The 21,450-nt window shown below is 33.8% G+C and overlaps 1 protein-coding gene across 6 annotated transcripts; it reads left to right on the top strand.

Annotated features, from left to right (window-relative positions):
• On the top strand, positions 2,258 to 21,404 carry LOC109709416. Of its 6 annotated transcripts, none has more exons than XR_002216097.1 (16): positions 2,258 to 2,386; positions 3,957 to 4,103; positions 4,884 to 4,936; positions 6,438 to 6,475; positions 7,219 to 7,309; positions 8,207 to 8,312; positions 8,390 to 8,460; positions 9,114 to 9,183; positions 10,202 to 10,264; positions 14,824 to 14,895; positions 15,027 to 15,128; positions 16,503 to 16,577; positions 18,252 to 18,404; positions 18,549 to 18,625; positions 19,018 to 19,134; positions 19,822 to 19,878. XR_002216097.1 is itself a non-coding variant. In XM_020231673.1 (16 exons), exons 1-16 carry the CDS (start codon positions 2,363 to 2,365, stop codon positions 21,236 to 21,238), a joined length of 1,260 nt encoding a protein of 419 aa, XP_020087262.1. In that variant the 5' UTR covers positions 2,258 to 2,362; the 3' UTR covers positions 21,239 to 21,404. The 6 variants fall into 6 exon arrangements, 5 of the variants coding, with proteins under 5 accessions (XP_020087262.1, XP_020087249.1, XP_020087270.1 ...); XM_020231673.1 differs by lacking the exon at positions 18,549 to 18,625 and adding an exon at positions 21,218 to 21,404; XM_020231660.1 differs by lacking the exon at positions 18,549 to 18,625 and adding an exon at positions 20,851 to 21,404.

Genomic DNA, 21,450 nt, shown 5'->3' with positions numbered 1-21,450 from the left:
AGTGAATATTCGATAAACTATAGGTAGGGCATTTGATGTTTTTTGTATATGATTTAATGAAAAGTTAACGGAGGGGCTGACGAAAAAAAAAAAATCATACGGTACTAAATTAATATACTCTATATTATAGGGTACTAAAGTGAGAAAGTGAGAAATCACACCAGTGGTATTTGAAGTTTAGAATTGAGCTCTTATGCTTTTAAAAGTACCAAGTTATTGGTGCTTATAAATTTTTGGCCATTGGATTAAGAGATACGTGGTTAGGAGAGTTGAGTGGGTGGTTCGTTGAATAGTATAATCTAACTGATGAAAATGATCAAAAGTATAGATCTAACGGTAAAAAATTTACAAATACCAAGTGCTTGGTGCAAGCACCTGGTGGTGTCAACGAGTCGAACACGAGCGAACTGGGGTCGGCTCGTTTTATAAACGAGCTGAACACGAGTTAACTCGTTAAAGTATCGAGCCGAAAAATTTAGTTCGTGTTAAACGAGCCGAACACAGGCCGGCTCGCCAACAATAAGTTAAAAAAGATTAAAAAGGATATACATATATATATATAGAAAATAAATTTATGAGATTGTACCGATCAACTTTTGATCTCATGGTTGAAACTTTATATATCTATACTATTTATAAAAGCGTGAGTTTTGAATTTTTTCCTCTTTCCCAAAATGCCGCTCCCTATTAATATAATTCTAATTACATACTAATAATATCATTCATTCAACTTTAATGGAATAAATCACAGCCGTACAATTTTTTTTTATTTTTAAATTATTATAAAATATATTAATTCTTAGTCATTCGATCTAATCCAATGACTAACGAATTAAGTATCTGTCACTTATTTTTAAATTATCATAAAATATATTAATTCTTAGTCATTCGATCTAATCCAATGACTAACGAATTAAGTATCTGTCACTTTTTTTACCTAAATTGTCCTTAGATAGTACGTATCAAATTTCACTTTTTATATGTGTGTCATATCTCCTAATAACCGCCGCCAACATAATATCATATTTTATCACAAATAATATTCGCATTTCTTAAATATTTTCATTCTCACACGTAATATCCGCCACCTATATAATATCCAATCACATAATACCTTCCGCATATATAATATTTAATCATATTTTTTTAAAAGTGAATATATAAAAATTATCTCAATTTTACCTACTAATATTTAAAATATGAGATATTTTTTCAATAAAATATAACATATAAATTTACAATTTAAAATTTTAAATTTGTAGTAAATATGATTCACAAATTGATATTGATTTGAGATAATTATTAAAATAATTGTTGACACAGACATACCCTTTTTTAGTCGGAAAAAATATTGCATTCTATTTGCGAGAATAGAAAGAAATTTATACTTATCCAAATTTTTGTCAACCGAAAGATATTTGCGCGTCCCATAAAATAATATTCCATACTTATCAAAAAAACGAAAATCTCTATGCAACAAACATTGAAAATATTTTGTATCTACTATCTCTCAATTAGCTAACTAAAAAAATTAGATTTGAAAAAAAAAATAATTTAAATAAGCTTATAAAATCAGCTTTAAATTTTAAATTTGATTCATAATTTCAAATGTGAATTAATATTTTAATTCAAAATTTGAAATTAATTAAAATTTCAATATTTTGGGTGTGTAAACAGTATTTCAAATTAAAAATAATTAATTAACTTGAAAATATATCAAATTTAAAAAATAGATGGGATGATAAATAAATTAATGTCTTTAATAATTATTTATATTCAAATTATGGATTCAAAATTAATTTCAAATTTGGATACATATTAAAAAAATTAATTTTAGAAAAAAATTAACTGATATATAAATTTATACCATCAATAATTATTTAAAATTAAAATATAAATATAAATTTAATTTAATTAAATATTACGTGCATTGCACGTGCACTATAACTAGTATATATATATATATATATATGAGCATTTTTCTAATTGAATTGGACTTTATATTTATATAAATATAAAATATATGTATTCAAGCGGTTATTGAGCCGAACACGAGTGAGCTGGCCCCAGCTTGTGTTTGGCTCGTTTATTAAATGAGCTCAGAAATTCAGCACGTATTCGGCTCGTTTGCTAAATAAGCGAGTTGATCTCGCGTTCATTTCAAGTAGAACACAAGCTGGAGCGAGCTTTATTGCCACCCCACAAGCACCGTAGCCGGACTCTGAAGTCTGAAGTTTACCCAAATATTATTATTTTATTATTATTATAATAATTATGAGCCAATCCTGTGCTTATCGCGTCGCTGGCTCGTTGCCCCTCTTGTACGCGCGCTGGTCCTTCTGCTCTCCTTCTCGTCGCAGCAATGCCGGCAGTCTGCCCGCAGCTGGTGAGGATCCCTCTCTCTCTCTCTCTCTCTCTCTCTCTCTCTCTCTCTCTCTCTCTCTCTCTCTGCAACCCTCTGTGAAAAAGTTCAAACCAAAACCTTATCTGCATAGTTTCAGACTAGAGAGCTGTACGCCCTGTTGTTACTGCCCCGAATCCTGGACTTCGAAAGAATTGGAATTCTAGTTTTCCTAAATCCGTTGTTTGGTATAATAAGTCAATGGAAATTCAGTTCATTTCGAAGGGTTTGGTGGGATTTTGTATAATTCAAATTACTCTCGGCCAATTCACATGATATGATTTGAGGTCGAATTTGGTGAAAACTTATTTGCTATTAGTTGTTATATTTTGTCAATAATCCCAAAATACCTCTATTATTAAATTAGAAGGTAAAAATGTATAAAATTAATTGCCTCTACTATCATCCAAATTTTGATTTTTAGTACCCAACCTTTTAATTTATTTAATTTGAGCCAATTAGTGATTTTTTTAAAAGAAATTTACGAATTTAGTTTGTATATTTTATGCGATTTACGTAACTGTAAATTCATTAAAGTAAACAGTTAGCTTAAGTTTTGCATTTGAAGAGCCATCAAATCATGTAAATCAAACTGATTGGAAGGTTGGAAGCTAAAGTCAATTTTGCAAGGTTGGGTAGTCAGGATCAAAATGGTCTATAGTTCAAAACTTCAAATCAGTTTTATACATTTTTCTTTAGATAATTTTTTTTTTTGAGAAATTAGTAGCATGCTACCGCTTCATTCAATCAGATAGTGAACTTGGCTACACAGTTAGGCAATCAGGCCTCTAGAAATGGAGTAGAAAAAGAAAAACACAAAGAAAGGGAAATATGGAAAAGGGAGAAGTATAGATCCTTCACATAAGGCAAGAAAAAATGACAAGAATAGACGCACCGCCGGAGACTCTTAGGAGAAGGTGTTATAATACCCAAAGTTTATCAGACTGATCTCGAGCCATACGGACGTCTGCTAACATATGATTTTGGGAGTGCTTTTTCTTCAGATAAATTTTATACTCAACAGATCGAATGGGAATAGTAATCACATTGAAATGATTACCCATCTTTTACCAAACAATAAAGCAGAATTGAATTCGGCTGAGCCACGATTTAATCCACTCCCAGTTATGGTAATGGAGTTGTTTGTGCTTCTTTTCTTTCGAATTTGGCTACTCTGCTTAAAGACCTTTCTTCATATTTCTCTCTCTCTCTCTCTCTTTTTGTTGTGAAAGCAGTGTAGATTTTCATATGTATCTTGTCGCTATTCTTTTGAAGTTCCTTCACTTCTTTAGTTTAGAATATTGAGATTATTTGGTACTTATTTTGTAAAAAAACTTATAGCTCTTCTCTTTGCTACACTAAACTTGGTACTTGTTTTGGATTTCTTTTGCCTCAAACTTGTATTTTGGTTACCATCTGTCCTGTTCGGACTTGACTCAACGACGTACTTTCTTAATGTGGATAACTAGTTCTATTTAATCTTCCTAAGAGCTAAGTGCGCTTCTATTTTAGATTAAAACATCGTACGTGATTTTACTGGACTTTTATATTGTAGGCATGCATGCGAAATTTTATGGGTAGCACAGTTCATAAAACACGTAGTTCAGAGAGGAGTAATCGCAAATCTCGTCAGGTTTCTAATGCTATCTGCTTAGCTTCCAAGGGACGCGGCTTTGGGACCGAACCTACTAAGAAAGACAAGGTTAGTACCCCTGTATTTGTGTATGTCCTCTTCTATTGCTTGGTTTTATGTCTTCTGTTGACAAATAGCAGTTCTTGGTGCATTTTCCTTTTCATCGTGCAATTATCGTAAACAATTCCAGCAAAGACTCAAACTTGATTTTATAGTCATTTAACACCAAAAACTCTGGTATAGGAATAGAGGAGTACATAGAGTTGAACATAGTCAAATAAGAAATTTGAAAGATTTCGTTGAAATTGTTTGTTTGGGAATTTTCCCGAAAAGATAATTGTGGGTTCTTTCCATTGGACCAATAGGGTCATTAGCCTAGTGTTGCTTTTGTATACTGTTATTTTTAATCTGACTTCCAATTTTCTTCTCTGGTTGATGCTTTCTTAGAACTTAGATAATCTTTTCTGATTGAATTAATTCTCTCTGGTAGTATAACTTTCTCCTGATGTTTGATGGTCTTAAATGCTTTTGATTATATTCTTGTTTAGTGCAACTTACGTATTAAGAAGCACAGATGATTACAAATTGACAATCAAGAAAGCACACGCTACACATGTTTGAAAAAGCTATAAATAATTAGTTATTTTGTCAAACATAAAACTAAAACTGTTAAAAGTATTGATACATAATTTTGATATTTATATGAAAATGTTATTTTGCTTATTCTTGTGACATATTTTTAGAATGAGAAAGCACCTGGTGAAATGGCATATTACTCTTTGTTTCACTTTCCTTACTCTACTTCATTCGGTATTTTCTTTTTTTTTTCTTTTTTTTTCCTTTTCTTAGAAACCAAGCGTGAAGAACCCAAAAGACAACTTGCGCCTCGAATCAGAACCAAAGTATATTTCCTCAATTCCTCCTATTGTATTTTCGATTATATTTGTATTTTGCTTTGTGGTCTGCATGTTTTTGTCACCATAGTCCTTTTAGCTTGCCTTGTAAAGTACTAGGCTTTTACATTCATTGAAATCATTCCCAATGTAATACATGAAACTTTAAGAACACTAATAAACCTGCTTCCAGGTCTTCATATACTATATAGTTAACTTAATCCAGGGAAGGCATATTCTGTTAGTTTGAAATCTATGATACCAGAAAATGCTCAGAATTCATGCCCAAATTCGAAGACTGGAAAGTGTAATAATTCTTCTGGCAGTTGTATTTCCGAACAGTTTATTATATTGCCTGGAAGGCAATATTGTCACATGAAAAGCACTCACTTGTTGTAGAAAATGGACAACCTCTTCTTGACGTAGATGTCTTTACCATATTTTAAAGTGGTAATTAAGGTTGAAAATTTTGATTTTATCATCTAATTATTTATTAATTTTTATTCAGGTACCTTGGCCACCCCAAAAAGTATAATACTATTACTATTAGATTTAATGGCCACGTTTTCTTTAACTATTTTATCTTCAATTCCTCTTCTCTATTTGCCAAAAATTGGGTGTCTCTCTCCTCTACTGCACCTGGGTTAGAGATCAAAGTTGCAACTAATATTATACACTACATAAGATAATTTTGACACGATGATAATCAACACTCACTCTTCGAACTAGTTCTATGTACTAATATAAACAGTTTGCACAGTTAGAACTTTGTTGTACATTCAAACTAGTTCTGTAGGCTCAGGGAAGTATTTTGCACACTTAGTGAACTAAGTTGTACAATCATATTTAGTTTTATGTACACAAAAGAAGTGTTTTGGTACTTAGAAAGAAAAAACAAGAAACATAGCCATACAATACTAATATCTTCGTATTTGGGTGATTGTTATCACTATTACAAAGCATTTCATCATTTCCTGATTGAAGAGGCAAAGATTAACTGTTGGTGGTAGATTTAGAATTCAAACCATTTTAATGAGAGTTTGATGTGTTTGTTATGAAAATTTGAGAAAATCCAGAATTATCATGAAGTTTACCAAAGGAATCCAAGGTGAATAAGTGCTTTGGACACATAATATAGTTCTTAAATAGATGCAAATATTCTAACATATTGAAATGAACAGTTGACCTTGTACAATTTGTAATCTCGTTTAGTTTTGAGATTTCAGATTAGTATTGCTTATATTAGATTGAGACAAAAACCTTCATGATCTTCTATCTCTTATGACATCTTAACGATTCAATGATAAAGTGGAGTAGAAATAAACACTTCGCCTTAGGTAGGTGAAGTTTGATTCCTTTAAAGTCTATACCAATAGTTGATAGACTTGTCAATTATATATAGTTATATACAAAGCTTGTTTTGTAGCTGTTGTTGCACTTCTTTCGTTATCAATCTTGTTTCTTTTGTTTTGGGAACTTTTGAATCGGTAAAGATTATCTTCTGGTGCAGAAAATTGATTTCTGGGGAGCCTGTTGGGAGGAATCGACGTACGTTCCTTATGTCTTCAACTGTTCGCCCCTCTGCTATGCGTTTTTTTTTTTTTGTGTAATGCTACTTCAATGGATTTGTCCATCATTTGACATAATCTTTTTTGCACTCGAAATGCCAAGTTTCATTTGACTAGAACCTGTTATTGTCTATTTACTTTAACTAGTTGCTTTAATTATGCTAGGTAGGACCCTTGATTTCTTTGCACCTCTTTCTATCAATTTCTGTTATATCCTGATCATCCTTTAAAAGCTTGAATATTACCCACTTACTCTGTTGTAATGTAAGGATGTACATGGATATTAAGTTTCCTAAAATTCCCTTCACTTTTGATCTGGATGTGTATATGGACTTCCTGTGTTCATGGGGAAGATAATCCTATAGTTGATGTGCTAGCGTTTTATAGTTTCTCTGAACTTATGTGCGTCCATGCTTGTGAGCTCCTTGCCACCTTGGTTATGTGATGTCTAAAACTTTGATTTTGTTGTGATAGTCTGGGTTACACAAAATACAGTATGCATTCTACATTATGGCATGCATAGGTTACATATCACGTGCCAATCTATTCATTTGATATTAAGCTTTCTATTATTCATATGGCTCATATTTGTAGTTCTGATTTGGTGAAGCATGTTAAAGGTGATTTCATATTTAGATTAATAAATTCAGTTTACCTAATACTTCTCCGCCCTACTGAATCTCTTTTTTCCTCTGGTATCTTATACTTGCTTTCTGCTTGTAGAGGCACCGGAATTAACTACTGGTATTGATAGAAAATCAAGCAATGTAGTCTTAGATCGGCAATTTCTAGAGAAGGTGGAGGCAGTTAGGAGGTACAAATAAATTACTGCTTGTTTGGCATGCGCCTACAAAGTGTGATTTTGGAAGAAGGGTGCAATGCATGGGAAGTCCTTTTATTATCCCCATATTGTGACCTAATCCTTGTACTTTTCGCTTGAACACATTAGTCCATTAACTTTCACATATTTTCTTACTCCCTAACTATCAGAAAAATCTAAATTCTATATTAAAACTAGATTTGTACCTATAAAATGCACAGGCATGTTTATACTAATTTAATTATGTTACATACTTTAATAATCAATAATACCTTAAAAGCATAAAAAATAAAGAAAATAAATATAAATACTTTACATATTATGTAATCAAAGAAAGATGAGTGCGGAGAGAGATGAGTGCAGAGAGAAACAAAAAAATTATAAAGTAAAAGAGAGTTGATAGTTAAATAGAGGAGTTACTGAAGAAAGTCGTCCTTTTTCTATGCAAAATAACATATAATCATAGCCGAAATTTAGTTTAAACATAGATAGAACACTAAAGTAATTTGATCCAAATTAATTTGTTTTGACCAAAACACACATTTATCTTATTTTACAATATCTTATTTTACAATTTCTCTATAATCTTATTTACTTTAAATTAGCATCTATTTAGAGTCAAAATATAACCAAATTATAATCTAGTATATGTAGTCTAATTTAAACGAAATACCAAGATATTTCTATTTTATAGATTTAAATCTAATTTAAATAAACACAAAGATATTTCTTTCTTATAAATTTAAAGTTGGACTAATTAAAAATTTTAAATTTTTTAAAAGGGGTTTTCTGCAAGGGTGATGACATGGCTTCACAAAATTACTCGAAATTATCCAGTTTTATGTATATTATTATTAAATTAATCACTTTTACTTTAAATTGTATGCACAGATCTGCACTCGAGAAAAAGAAAGCTGATGAGAACAAAATTTATCAAGCTATAGATTACGATGCACCTGTCGAATCAGAACAGAGTACAATTGGCTTTGGTACCAAAGTAAGTGATTTTTGTTAGTGTCTTCATAGAACTGAACGCTCATATACATATTTACATTTTATCTTAATGCAAGATAGGTAGGAGTTGGCATAGCAGTTTTGGTCTTTGGGTTAGTATTTGCTTTTGGTGACTTCCTTCCGTATCGAAGGTCAGATTTTTTTTTTTTTTAATTTTAGTGGCATTATTTTGCTCATCAGAGTTAATGATTATAAGAGTTTTACAGTTTTCCCGGGGCATCTTAATCACTTAGATAATCCTATGTTGAGCGAATATCCCGCATTCTCTTTCAAGAATAATGTTTTTTCTTCTATTATTCTTTTTCTGCATGATTTTGTTTTCCTTTATCAACCAACAGGTTTATTTCATAATGATGTTAGGCAATTCAGGCTACAAATTGATGCTTTCCTCTCGGAAAATCAAAGAATTGATTAAATCCCAACTTTCATGTCTAATGCGGCTTGCTTACAATTTTGTTGATATGCTACACAAATAAATAGCTCAATTTTCTCTTCTTTTTCTTGCTTGCTGGATTTCCAACTAGAGTTGATCTTAAATAGAAACCTTTTGATGGGTGAAAAGCTTTATGATGCAAAATTAATTTTGAAGTGTTGTTTTCTGAACTCTTAATAATCTCTGCTCATAAATTGCTTAGTCGTTTAACTAAATACGACTTTCACTCTTATTACAACAACTTTAGAAATTTTGTCTTTCATTTCATCAAGAGATTCTGTTTGTTTTTTCTTTTCTCTCTTTCAAGTTCAAGGTTATAAAACCTCATACCGTTCACCTTCATTGTCACAGTGATGACCCTATCAAGGATGCTACAGTTGTTGAAAAGAAACTTACTCCAGAGGAGAAAGAAACCCTTCAGGTATATATGACAATTAATTTTATACTTTCTTGGTATAAATAGTTTTTTTTATTAAATTTCTTTTATGTTATAAATATGGAATTAAATAAAATTCATTATCTCGTTGGAATGAACCAAAACAAGATAAAGAAAATGTGATAGATGGTAATCTTATGTACTTTTCTAACTACTAAGAGAACAAAGTAAGTGATAATGATTTCAGAATGTAGGGTATTTCATTATTGCAAGGATTGTTGTGCCAGTTGACAACGTCTGGCACGTGCTGCTTATGTTGATAAACCTATGCTGCATGTGCTTGTTGTACCAATGTATAAAATGGAGTATGTGCCGAGGCATGCCGTGTCGTGCTAATTGCCCACCGGCACTCCCTATGTCAGTGGCACGACAATCCTTGCATTATTGTTTATGGATATTCTTGGGGTTTGTTCAGTTGTTGAACTGGCCTTTTTATGCTTTTGGCTGAATCCCAAATCAGAAGAGGGGGAAATTTTGATTTTAGTTGGTGTCAATCTGAAACAAGTGGAAGAGCATTCACTGCTAAATTAGCATTAGTTTAAGAACATCATTTCAAAATGGTGAAATTAGATTGTGGGGGCAAATGTGGTTGATGTGTTGGTCATTTTGTTTTATTGCATTCTGTTTACTTTGATCTCTTTGATAGACTGCAAAGGTAAGAATTGGCTATATACTATTCCTAAATATTATAAACATCATTTTATCTCATCCAGATGTTCTGAACTGAAGCTTATTATGCTTTTAGTTTGTCCTTATATTATTTTGATCTTTACAAAAGTGTAAGCATATTCAATCAACAATTAAAACTGAAACCCTAACTACTGTACCTAATCTATCTATATGATTCAATCATATGCTACTTGCATGCTTATCATTGGCATACCTTGACATGTTAGCCATGCCTTTTAGGACGTTTGTTAAACTAAAATGGAAAAATCCGTGATATACTGACCTTTTAAGATCTTATTTGGATGTCTCACTGCTATGTTTAAATTCTTCCCAGAGGACACTTGAGAGTTATGAGGCGACACTTAGCAAGTCACCCAAAGATCTTACTGCTCTGGAAGTAAGTTTGCTCATTCTTAATTTGTATATGACATGTTGTATGCTATTTTACAGAATAAATTTTTTTTAATGTTGAATTTAGGCCACAAAATAAAACACATATAGTTACATTATGGGCATGACTTTCCATATACATACATCATTCAATTCTCATTTGCCACAAAATCCACAATTATTCATTCAATACATTGTTGTAGGAAACTTTGTACAATATGCTCATAATAATTGATCAACTCTCTCAGTGGTCAAGTTCAATGTCATAAAAATTAGATAAAGTAAAGTTGTCTATATACAACTTCTTTGCATAGAAAACAAACGCTATATATACAGCTCCTTATTTACATATACAATTCTTTATCTATATATACAACTGAAAGAAACTAATGATTTAGTTCAGTCATATTCAGTTATTCACATTAGTCGTGTTCACATGCTTCATGATTGTTTGAGTAAAAAAAAAATGAAAAAATAAAAAAAATAAATGGAAGAAGAAATAAAAAAAAGGAGAGATGTAAGGAATTGAAAAAAAAAATATCCCACCTCCTCTTTCCCAAAAAAAAAAAAAAAAAAAAGAAAAAAAAAAGAAAAATTGGCCTTGATTTCAGTGACATGCAATGGGATCCCTCAATGATCTAAGTTGGGAAAATCCTCACCAAACTCCCATGCACACACCCTTCTCAACTTCTCTCTCTCCTCTCNAAAAAAAAAAAAAAAAAAAGAAGGAAAGAAAAGATACTAAAAAAAAAAGAAAAAAATTCGTACCTTAATCAAGGTACCATTCCTTTTTGAATTCTTTTTTTGAATAGTTTCCAAAAAAAATAGAAGTCATTAGAGCTTAGTATAAGTTGGCCTCTTACAAAAAAAGAAAAAGAGGGAGAGATCCGAAAGAGGAGAAAGAAAAAAGAAGAACAGAAAGAAGAAGAAGAAGAAAAAAAGAAAAAGGTAAAAAAAAAAAAAGTTTTCATATAATCTCCCCCCTCTCTCTCTCCTGGGTACATGTACGAAAGGGAAGGAGCCCTTGTTGGGCATGCTGGCAGAGGGGGTGCCATGTGCACCCCCCCTCTTTTGTCCGTACCACAGCACAAAAAAAATAAAAGAAAAAAAAGGGGCTTTGGCTCTTGCATTCAACTACGACTTAGACAACGACAATCACAACGACTTCTACGACAATAAGAGATATGCATGCATACGAATAGCGTAAGTGCGATTTTCTTGTCGATTTGATCAACCCGACCATATTCGTGATAGGTTTCGAACCGATCAAATTTGACATCAAATCGTCACTTCCGCCGTGCGTATGCACCGCTAATCTCTAAACCGTGCGGCCATCTTCGCGATAGGTTTGACATGGTCGAAATTGTTGATCGAGCACCGAATATCTTGCTACGTAAACCGTGCGGCTATCTTCGCGATAGACTCGACATGGTCAAAATGGTTGATCGAGTGGCCATTTTCGTGATAGGCTCAACACGATCAAGTCCGTTTATTTTACTACATAAACCGTGCGGCCATCTTCGCGATAGGCTCGACATGGTCGAAAGGATTAATCAATCGGCCATCTTCGTGATAAGCTCGACAGGATTAAACCCCGCGTACTTGAACAAAACGTGATAAAAAATATACAATAATAAAAATGATAATAAAAAATGGACAAGAACTGTTTTGATTCGCCATCTTCGCTCGATTCGATCGTATTGCTATCTTCGTGATAAGCATCGCCATCTTCATGATAGGCTCGACGTGATCAATTTCGTATATTTTTTTAAAAAAGGGATGAAATTTCGTATATTGGGACAAAAAAAAAAAGAATAAACAAATAAAAAAAAACAAACAAAAAAAAACAGCAAAAAAAAAGAGAAAAAAAGAAAAGGAGGGCACCCCTCTCTCTCTCGATTTCGTACAGAGAGAAAGAGGGAGTTGGGTTTCCCCCCCCTCTCTCTCTCTCTCTCTCTCTCTCTCTCTGGCAGTCAACAAAAAAAAAAGAAGAAGAAGAAAAAAAGAAAAGAAGAACCAACAAAAAAAGAAAAGAAAAAAAATATACAAAAGAAAAAAAAAAGAAGAGTTGTTCCCTCTCTCTCAGTCAAAAAAAAAAGAACAAAAAAAAAAGGAACAAAAATTTGAGGAATTGGATTTGAGTTATTTAATTTGAAAATGGTTCAATCCATCATGGACCCAATGAACAAACTCTATCAGCAGTTAAAAAAAAAAAAGCATCAAGCCTACATACAAATTCGGGCCCAGAACCTGTAAAGCCTGAAATCCAGCCCACATGCAAATTCGGGCCCAGAACCTGTAGAGCCTGAAATCCAGCCCACGTGCATATTTGAATTCAAGATCAATATAAATCCAGCCCAATACAGATTCGGTCCCAGAACATTAAAGTCCGAAACCTGTCTCAGCCCACATCCAGATTTGAGTCCAAAACCAATGAAAACCCATATAAATAAATTTCTCAATCCAAAACTCAAAATCCACAAATAAAACCCCTGAAACCCAAAGTCCACAAATAAGATCCAAAACCCAAAGTCCACAAATAAGATCCAAAATTCAAAGTCCACAAATAAAATCCAACCAAATTTACCAAATCTGTGTCATCCAAATGCCTCCAACCCAAACCGAATTTATGGGCTTTCCAAATTGGCCCCTTATTATTAATTAATTCTATAAATTAAATTTTAAGGGTTTTCCAAATGGGCCCCTTATTATGAATTAATTCTATGAATTAATTTCTTGGGCTTTCCAAATGGGCCTCTTATCATGAATTAATTCTACGAATTAATTTCATGGGTTTGCCAAATAGGTCCCCTTATCATGAATTAATTTTTTGGGTTTTCCAAATGGGCCCCCTATCACGAATTGATTCTATGAATTAATAGGCTCTCCAAACGCCCCCACCCCCCCCTTATCATGAATTAACTCTACGAATTAAATTCATCGGTCTCTCCAAATGGCCCCCTATCATGAATTAATTTCATCAATTAATTTAATGAACGTTACAAACGGGCTCCTAGCATGAATTAATTTCATAAATCAGTTTCATGAGTATATCAATTTCAGTCGACCGCCAAGTCGCTAAACTGAGCAAATCAAGTTCAGATATGACCGTCAAGTCGTTAAACTAAATAAATGACTATTAAGTCCTTAAACTGAACATCTCAACTTGAATTGACCACCGAGTCATTAAACTGAGCAATCAAATCAAACCCTTTCGACCGCCATGTCGCTAAACTGATCATCTTAATTTCAGTCAACCGCCAAGTCGTTAAACTGAGCAAATCAAATTCAGATATGACGATCAAGTCGTTAAACTGAATATTTGACCATCAAGTCGTTAAACTAAACATCCGACCGCCATGTCGATAAACTGAGCATCAAAACTCAAGTCGACCGCCATGCCATTAAACTGAGCACCAAAACTCAAACCGACCGCTATGTCATTAAACTGAGTACCAAAACTCAAATCGACCATTATGTCATTAAACTGAGCACCAAAACTCAAACCGATTGCCATGTCATTAAACTGAGCAATTCAATTTAAAATCGACCGCCATGTCGCTAAACTGAGCAACTCAATTTAAAATCAACCGCCATGTCGCTAAACTAAGCAACTTAATTTAAAATCGACCGCCATGTCACTAAACTGAGCACCTCAACTTCAATCGATCGTCAAGTCGCTAAACTGAGCAAATCATGTTTAGATATGACCGTCAAGTCGTTAAACTGAACGAATGACTGTTAAGTCATTAAACTGAACATTCGACCGCCATGTCATTAAGCTGAGCACCACAATTCAAACCGACCGCCATGTCACTAAACTGAGCATCTCAACTTCAACCGACCGTCAAGTCGCTAAACTGAGCAAATCAAGTTCAGATATGACCGCCATGTCGTTAAACTGAGCAAACCAATATCCAACTCTTTTTGACCGCCATGTCGTTAAACTGAGCAAATTAAAATTAAACTCCTTTTGACCGTCATGTCGTTAAATTGAGCAAATTAAAATTAAACTCAACCTCAACTTATTTCGAATGACCGTCATGTCATTAAACTGAGCAATCTGATCCCAATCGACCATCAAGTCTATAAACTGAGTATTTAATTTTATGAAATTTATGTATCGTGGGGGAATGCCCCTGCTTAAGCCATGTACACAGCAAATTATATTAATAAAATTTTATTTGTCTGTTTGGTCTCTTTTATTATCAACATTTATATTTGGTCTCTTAATCGGGGGTTCCTTAACACTGAAAGTGTGGGGTAATTAACAACAGACTCTTTAGTCTGTTGGAAGTCATGAACCTATAATCCTGATTTCAAAATAAAATTTAAACAAATTTAATTTGTACCATGAATGACCACTCGCCTTAGAAATACCTACGGCGGGGCCGGTTCGTCCTGTTCTTTCTCATGGGCAGTATATATTGTGCACTTTCGCAACTAACTTTAACACAAGTGTTTAGAACAAAGGCAATTTGCGATATCTATTAAACTTTTCGACGAAACACAAGCATCATTTTTGGCTTCAGTGCTAAATTTGGTTTATCCACGGGGTCTTGGCAGGGAACAGCTGTTACATTAGTTGAATTAGGTGAATACCAAAAAGCATCAACTCTTCTTGAGAAGTTATGTAAGGTATCTTTTATTATGATTCTTCTAATATGCTCTCTGTATTGTTCTAAAGATTACAAAGTCGCCCGTGCCATCTTATAGTTCCTGACCTCTGCTTTCCTTATTAATAGAAAGATTTTTCCTTTGATATTCAGGAAAGTCCTAATAATGTTGATGCATATCGTTTGCTAGGAGAAGTAAAGTATGAGCTCAAGGATTACGAAGGAAGTTCTTCAGCATACAGAAGTGCTTTATCAGTTAGTATGAGCAAAAGGCTTTTCCTGCAGTTAATAATTTTGTGTCTTTACTCTTTAAGGGATGCCAAAGGCATTTATGCAGAGCATACAGAAGTGCTTTATCAGTTAGTATGAGCAAAAGGCTTTTCCTGCAGTTAATAATTTTGTGTCTTAACTCTTTAAGGGATGCCAAAGGCATTTATGCAGCATTGCCTTTTCGTATTGAGATTTTTAAAAATTCTGGAAAACTGTTCAACCAATTCTTATCAGATTTGGACTTGACGGGCTGAATGTAAACTGGGCTAAACAAACCGGTTACGGCGAACTCATCATCTCATTTGTGATCACGGAAAAATGCACATATTGTTGTACTTTCCGACGCATGACCTCTCAGAAGAGCGTAATGAGTGAACCAATCACAACTCTGTTAAATATAAAAATGTTTAAAACACCGTTCTCTAAACGCTTAAGCTGCTAGAGAACGGTGTTTTAAACATTTTTATATTTAACACTCCCCTCACGTCTGGGCTCGAAACTTTTTTTAATCGGTCCATGACGTGGGCTTGAATTAAATGGGAGGAAATTAATATGCTAGGAGCCTGGCGTGACTCGAACTCAGGACCTCCTGCTCTGATACCATGTGAAACAACCGTTGTACTCTAACAGAGCTGTTAGAGTACAACGGTTGTACTCTAACAGCTCTGTTAGAGTACAACGGTTGTTTCACATGGTATCAGAGCAGGAGGTCCTGAGTTCGAGTCACGCCAGGCTCCTAGCATATTAATTTTCTCCCATTTAATTCAAGCTCACGTCATGGGCAAATTAAAAAAAAGTTTCGAGCCCAGACGTGAGGGGGAGTGTTAAATATAAAAATGTTTAAAACACCGTTCTCTAGCAGCTTAAGCGTTTAGAGAACAACGGTTGTTTCACAAACTCAAGATGTGATATTATTTTTTTTATATTGTCCATTGCAAAATGTAATTTTAATCTTCAATAAATAACATATCCTTTTTAATAAAAGATATTTACTTATATTGATGTATTTCACAAGATATTTATTTAATTATATTCATGTTGAGACTCATGTAAAGATTATGTGCTCTTAAAGTTAGCCCTATATCGATTTTGTTTTCTTTTAGTGCAACTATTTAAAATTTTAATTGTTATGTTATTTAATTTATTAATTATTAAAGATGTGGTGCAACCGGTGGACTCATTGGTTCGAATGGTGAAACAGTGACACTACCCCTAGCCGGGTCAATGCCCCATCTGGCTCTGATAACTATGGATAGGCAATTGTATATATATTGGCTATTATATACATATTTCCTATTGCTTCTAAAGTGTCGATTGTTATCAATTCTTAGTATATTCTGACTGATACTTTTTATGCAGTTGTCTGATGGTATTGATTTTGAAGTTCTACGCGGGCTTACAAACTCGTTGCTTGCCGCCAAAAGACCTGATGAGGTGACCTGTGCTAATTATTATTACATGCAATCAATTGTTACTATGTGGTTAGTAGGAATCCTGTTTTTTCTTTTTTAATCTCGATAATAAGAGAGTGATCTCAATGCACTATTTCGAGCCACAGAAGTGGGCCTTGATTGGCACGCCACCGCATTGCATAGTGTCGTGATGACCGGTGGGCAAGGTGGTGTGCCAACAGGGATGAGGGGCCTCTGATCGGCTCACTTGGGCATTCTTTGGACAGTTTCATTTTGGCTTTTTGGGTTAAATGTTGTTTTATACTTTTTACTTAAAACTTCTAGTAATAAACAAGATTCCTGAGTCTTTTTTCATGACATTTCAGTAATGATATGCTATATTCCAAATGCATACAACTCCACATGTAGTAAAACGACAAGATTCACTTCATTTAGTTATAAGCTCACATGAAGTTCAATAAGAAGATGCATTTGCATCTTGGTTGAGGGATGATTGCTCAAATCCACCAGCAAGAAAGCCCCTAAAAATGATGACATTCCAAGGAAGAGAGCTTGAATCCTCCATGGAAACTAAAGGCGGATGCCAATTTTATATCTTGCATCAAATTGGATCTGGGATGAGTTCAGCTTGCTGAAATACTTCAATCCCGGTGTTTTAGGAGTTTGAGGAGAAAGGAGTTCCAAACCTTCAAGAAGAGAGGAAAAGGAGGCCCCTTGTTTCCTTGTTTTAGGATTCTTGCAGGGATGTAGTGATGTCTATGATCCACGTCATGGAAGATGTATCCCAAACATAATCATGACATTATATGATTGTAAATGTGCTTTTATATAATATTTTGTGCTTATTGACAATTTATCTTGATAGTTCCAAAGAAATTTCTGAAGTATGATGCAAAATTTCATGATATTGAGGATTAAAATTTAGGAAACACCAAATTCCCATATTAACTCTAAATTAGTTTGAAATCTTTAATGTAAGTCTATCATGATGTTTTCGCTAATAAAGCTAAAAGCTATTTTCATTTTTGTCACTAATGTCATCAAATTTTCGGTGATAATTGATTAATCGAAAACAAGGATTACAAATTGGGAAATCAAATTCTGCTCAAATTAAATCTCCATGTCATCATGATCATAGCAACTAAATGCATGAATAGAAGAATAGAACAATTTGGAGAGACATTTTAGGCCTTTTTGATCAAAATTTCGAAAGGAGGGTTTATAGCTGTCTTTATAGCATGGAGTTTGTACTGCACAGTGGCCTAGGGAACATGAAGCACAGACCTAGAGAATACGGACACTCCAGGGACATTTGTCTGTCACGTGTCCATCACCTGTCCGTTGCATGTACCTCATGATCTGTGTTGATTTAGTGTCTCATTTCATTTTATTTTTTTTTGTGTGGCAACGAAACTATGCCAATGAAACATATGTTGTCAAAATTGTGCGAGGTTTGAAATACAAAAGACGTATTGTGATTCTCGCAAGAACAAATAGATCTATGCTGAACTTGCCATGTTGTTTCTACCCAAGAGGAAATCATGTCGCGTCTTTTGAAGCATTCATTTATGTAGAAGAATTGTAATCCGGCTTTTGTAAAGTGACACTTTGGCACCCATTTTTGTTTTGACATATGCAGTTATTTCAGCTTCTTCAAGCTTTTACGTATTTTCATAACATTGGCGAATTTTGACAGGCAATTCAAGTGCTTCTATCATCACGGGAAAAATTGAATGAAGAAAATCAAAAACAACTTAGCAATTTGGTGGATTCAAATGGTGATGATGCAAAGAAGACGCAGAAAATTGATCCTATACAAGTGATAGTGTTGCTCTATAAATTTCTCTTTGTTCGTAGTTTCTTAATTACATTCATTTGGTTTCTAAATGCACCTGTCACCAAGAACATGCTACTCTCCATTTGCTCTCTTGAGTCCAGCAAGGGAAATAGATATCACTCGTAGTATTTTCACAGAATTTTGTTCATGTTGCAGTCCATGTCAAGAAGAGGCATGCACAAGCACATGAAAGACGACAACTTGGAATATTTCACTACATTAAAACACAATTTTTAAGTCTCCTCATCTTCTTATTTTCCTTTTGTATGCCTGCTTTAATGAATAATATATGTTGGTCTCTTGCATCAAATCTCCCAGAATTTTAATACTAGGCCTCCCTTTTTGGCTTTCGTTAGCAATTAATTCATGTTGTTCAGCATTAGCCACTTTCACTTGATAATTCATGGCTCTCCAACTTTGTTATTGGTGCTCATACTTAGTCTTGAATTTTTCCAACTGTTTCTCTGTATTTTGCGGTGACTGCATAACGATTTCTTGAATAGACCCACTCAATCTCTGGATAATTGTTTCTATATGAATTTCAATCGCATAGATACTTTCTCTAGACTGAAAAAAATCCTTCTGTCCTTCTAATTGAAATATGTGAATTGGCTGCTAAATGCAGGTTGACTTGCTTATAGGAAAAGCCTATTCCGACTGGGGCAATGCAAGTGATGCTGTGGCAGTTTATGATAAGCTCATCAATGAACATCCAGATGACTTTCGTGGTTACTTGGCAAAGGTTACTAGCTTTAACAGTTTTTGTGAACTCTCATTTTATTTCTCAAAATTTGAATCGAAGAAAATGCAAGTAATCATTGCATGGAAAAACGACAGCAAATAATAATTTTTATAATTTCAAAGACAAGTTTGAGAAAACCATGATCACATTATGGGAAACACACAGATAGCATCTAGATCAAAAACCTCATGCTACGCAAGTCACGTTCATGTTTCGTTATACCATATGTTGAAATCCTAGGAAAAGATATTGACCTTAATAGTTATGGTCTTGATCTATGCACTGTTGGTAATTTAATTGTCGGCCCAGAAACATTACCAAAGGGTTCATTGTGTTGAAGTAAAAGGACCCAGTTCTACTTGTACCCACATGGAGCAGCTCGCGAGTTAGACCATCCCGCACTTTCCGCAAACTATTCGGGATTCCATGTGGCAGAAGAGAAGGTGGTCTTTAATGGAGAATGACGAAATAAGCTTGTGGAGATCAAAGACAGAGAAACATAGGAATTTTTATCGCTACTTGCTCAAAGGATCCATCCTTTAAATCATGAATAACAGGGTGTCCTGTCCCCTAATTAGGTGTATAGGGCACCCTAAATTATGGTGTAGCACCTATATGCATGAGCCCTTTTATATTTTGCAAGCTCATTTACTTGCAATCTGTGATATCTTTCTTCTATTTTGACAGGGAATTATATTGAAAGAAAATGGCAAACTAGGAGATGCGGAAAGGATGTTCATTCAAGTAAGTGTTGTTTAATCGGAAATTTTAATAGTTGATCATTTAGAAGAAGTGAACTTTTCCCCATATATAAAATTAAAGATACATGGAAGTAATTTGACTTATTATCTTATTAGACTTCACTTTGTTTTGAATTCTCCCTGCTTAATTGAATGTAATTTGTTATTTCTGTTGAATAATATGAAACAACCATTATTCTCCGAAAACTTAAGTTAGTAGAGAATAGAAGCCTAGCGTGACTCGAATTTAGGACCTCATATTCTGATACCATGTTAAATAATACGTAACAATGGTTATCCTTCAAAAGCTTAAGCTAGTAGAGAACGGTGCTTTCATATTTTGATATTTAACAATTTCATTTTTTGTATATGGTATAAAACAGCTGTTGCCGCCAAAAAAATGAAAATAACTACAAAAAGGAGCGAAACCTCGCTGTATGAAATATTTCGAAACGACCTGTTTCATATTCTGGCACTCCACATTTCTTGTCAAACATATGAAAATCATTATTGATCAGTATCAGTTTAAATTGAATGTTAATGGACCCGAAATCGAATCACACAAGCCCTAAAATTGAAATATACACCATTAGAACTGATCTACAATATCTAAAAAGTTATATTGAAAAGTTCATAATATTTGCAAAACGATTGTTTGAGCTTCGGTTTGTTGAAATAGGCCCCTCGAACTTCTATAAAGGTCACTGATCAACAACATTACTTTGACAAGTTTTAAATTTTTCATTAAAAATCACGTACTTAATGCAGCTGAACGTAAAACTAAAGAGTAACTATTCAGTGCTAAAATCTGACCATTGCCTCTAGAGTTTTTTGGGTTAAAAAAAAAAAAACTGGAACATTTGAAAGAACAACAACACATGCTTTTGTGCTTTTATGTTTTATCAGGGTAGTCATGTAGTACTAGAAAACCATAGCCTGAGATGATTTATCTTCTTACTCTTGGGCTTCCATGCAGGCAAAATTCTTTGCTCCGGATGCAGCAAAGGCGCTTGTTGATAGATATGCGCGAAAATGATTAGCGACAAGTAAATATAGGATGGGCTTTAAGAAGTGAACATGCAGGCCCTTGGAAATAGTTACATTAAGCTGAAAAAAAAAAAAAAAAAAACAATGTCCTTGCTAATGAATAGACATTGCTAAGCTCTTAAGGCGAATTCCAGGCTGCAGGATCTGGTGTGACATGTAGAGTGCTATATGAGGCTTGATGAAACTATATCACATTCATTTGCTCTATTGTTTCATATTTAACAGCATAACATTGGAATATGTGTTCCTTTTTGTTTGTAACATATTTTCATGAGATATTTGTACATGATTTCAAGGTAGATGTTATCTTCAATTGACTACGAAGAACGAAGAGGAGTCGCAATTGTTTCTGATGGAGACATTCCCAAAGCTTGTTGATAATTTTCACAGGCTCTCCTTGAACTATTAACTGTACTTAAAGACATTTTGTAGATATCAGAATAAATCATTCAATAACAACTTGTGTTTTTTTGTGGTTGGAAATTAGGAGTTTGATTTTTGACTTATTAAAAGGTCTGTGCATCTGTGA

The sequence above is a fragment of the Ananas comosus genome, linkage group 1 (genome assembly GCF_001540865.1).
Source record: "Ananas comosus cultivar F153 linkage group 1, ASM154086v1, whole genome shotgun sequence".
NCBI classification, from domain to species: domain Eukaryota; kingdom Viridiplantae; phylum Streptophyta; class Magnoliopsida; order Poales; family Bromeliaceae; genus Ananas; species Ananas comosus.
Note: the sequence above shows the minus strand (reverse complement) of the source record. Positions and strands in the feature narration are given on the sequence as shown.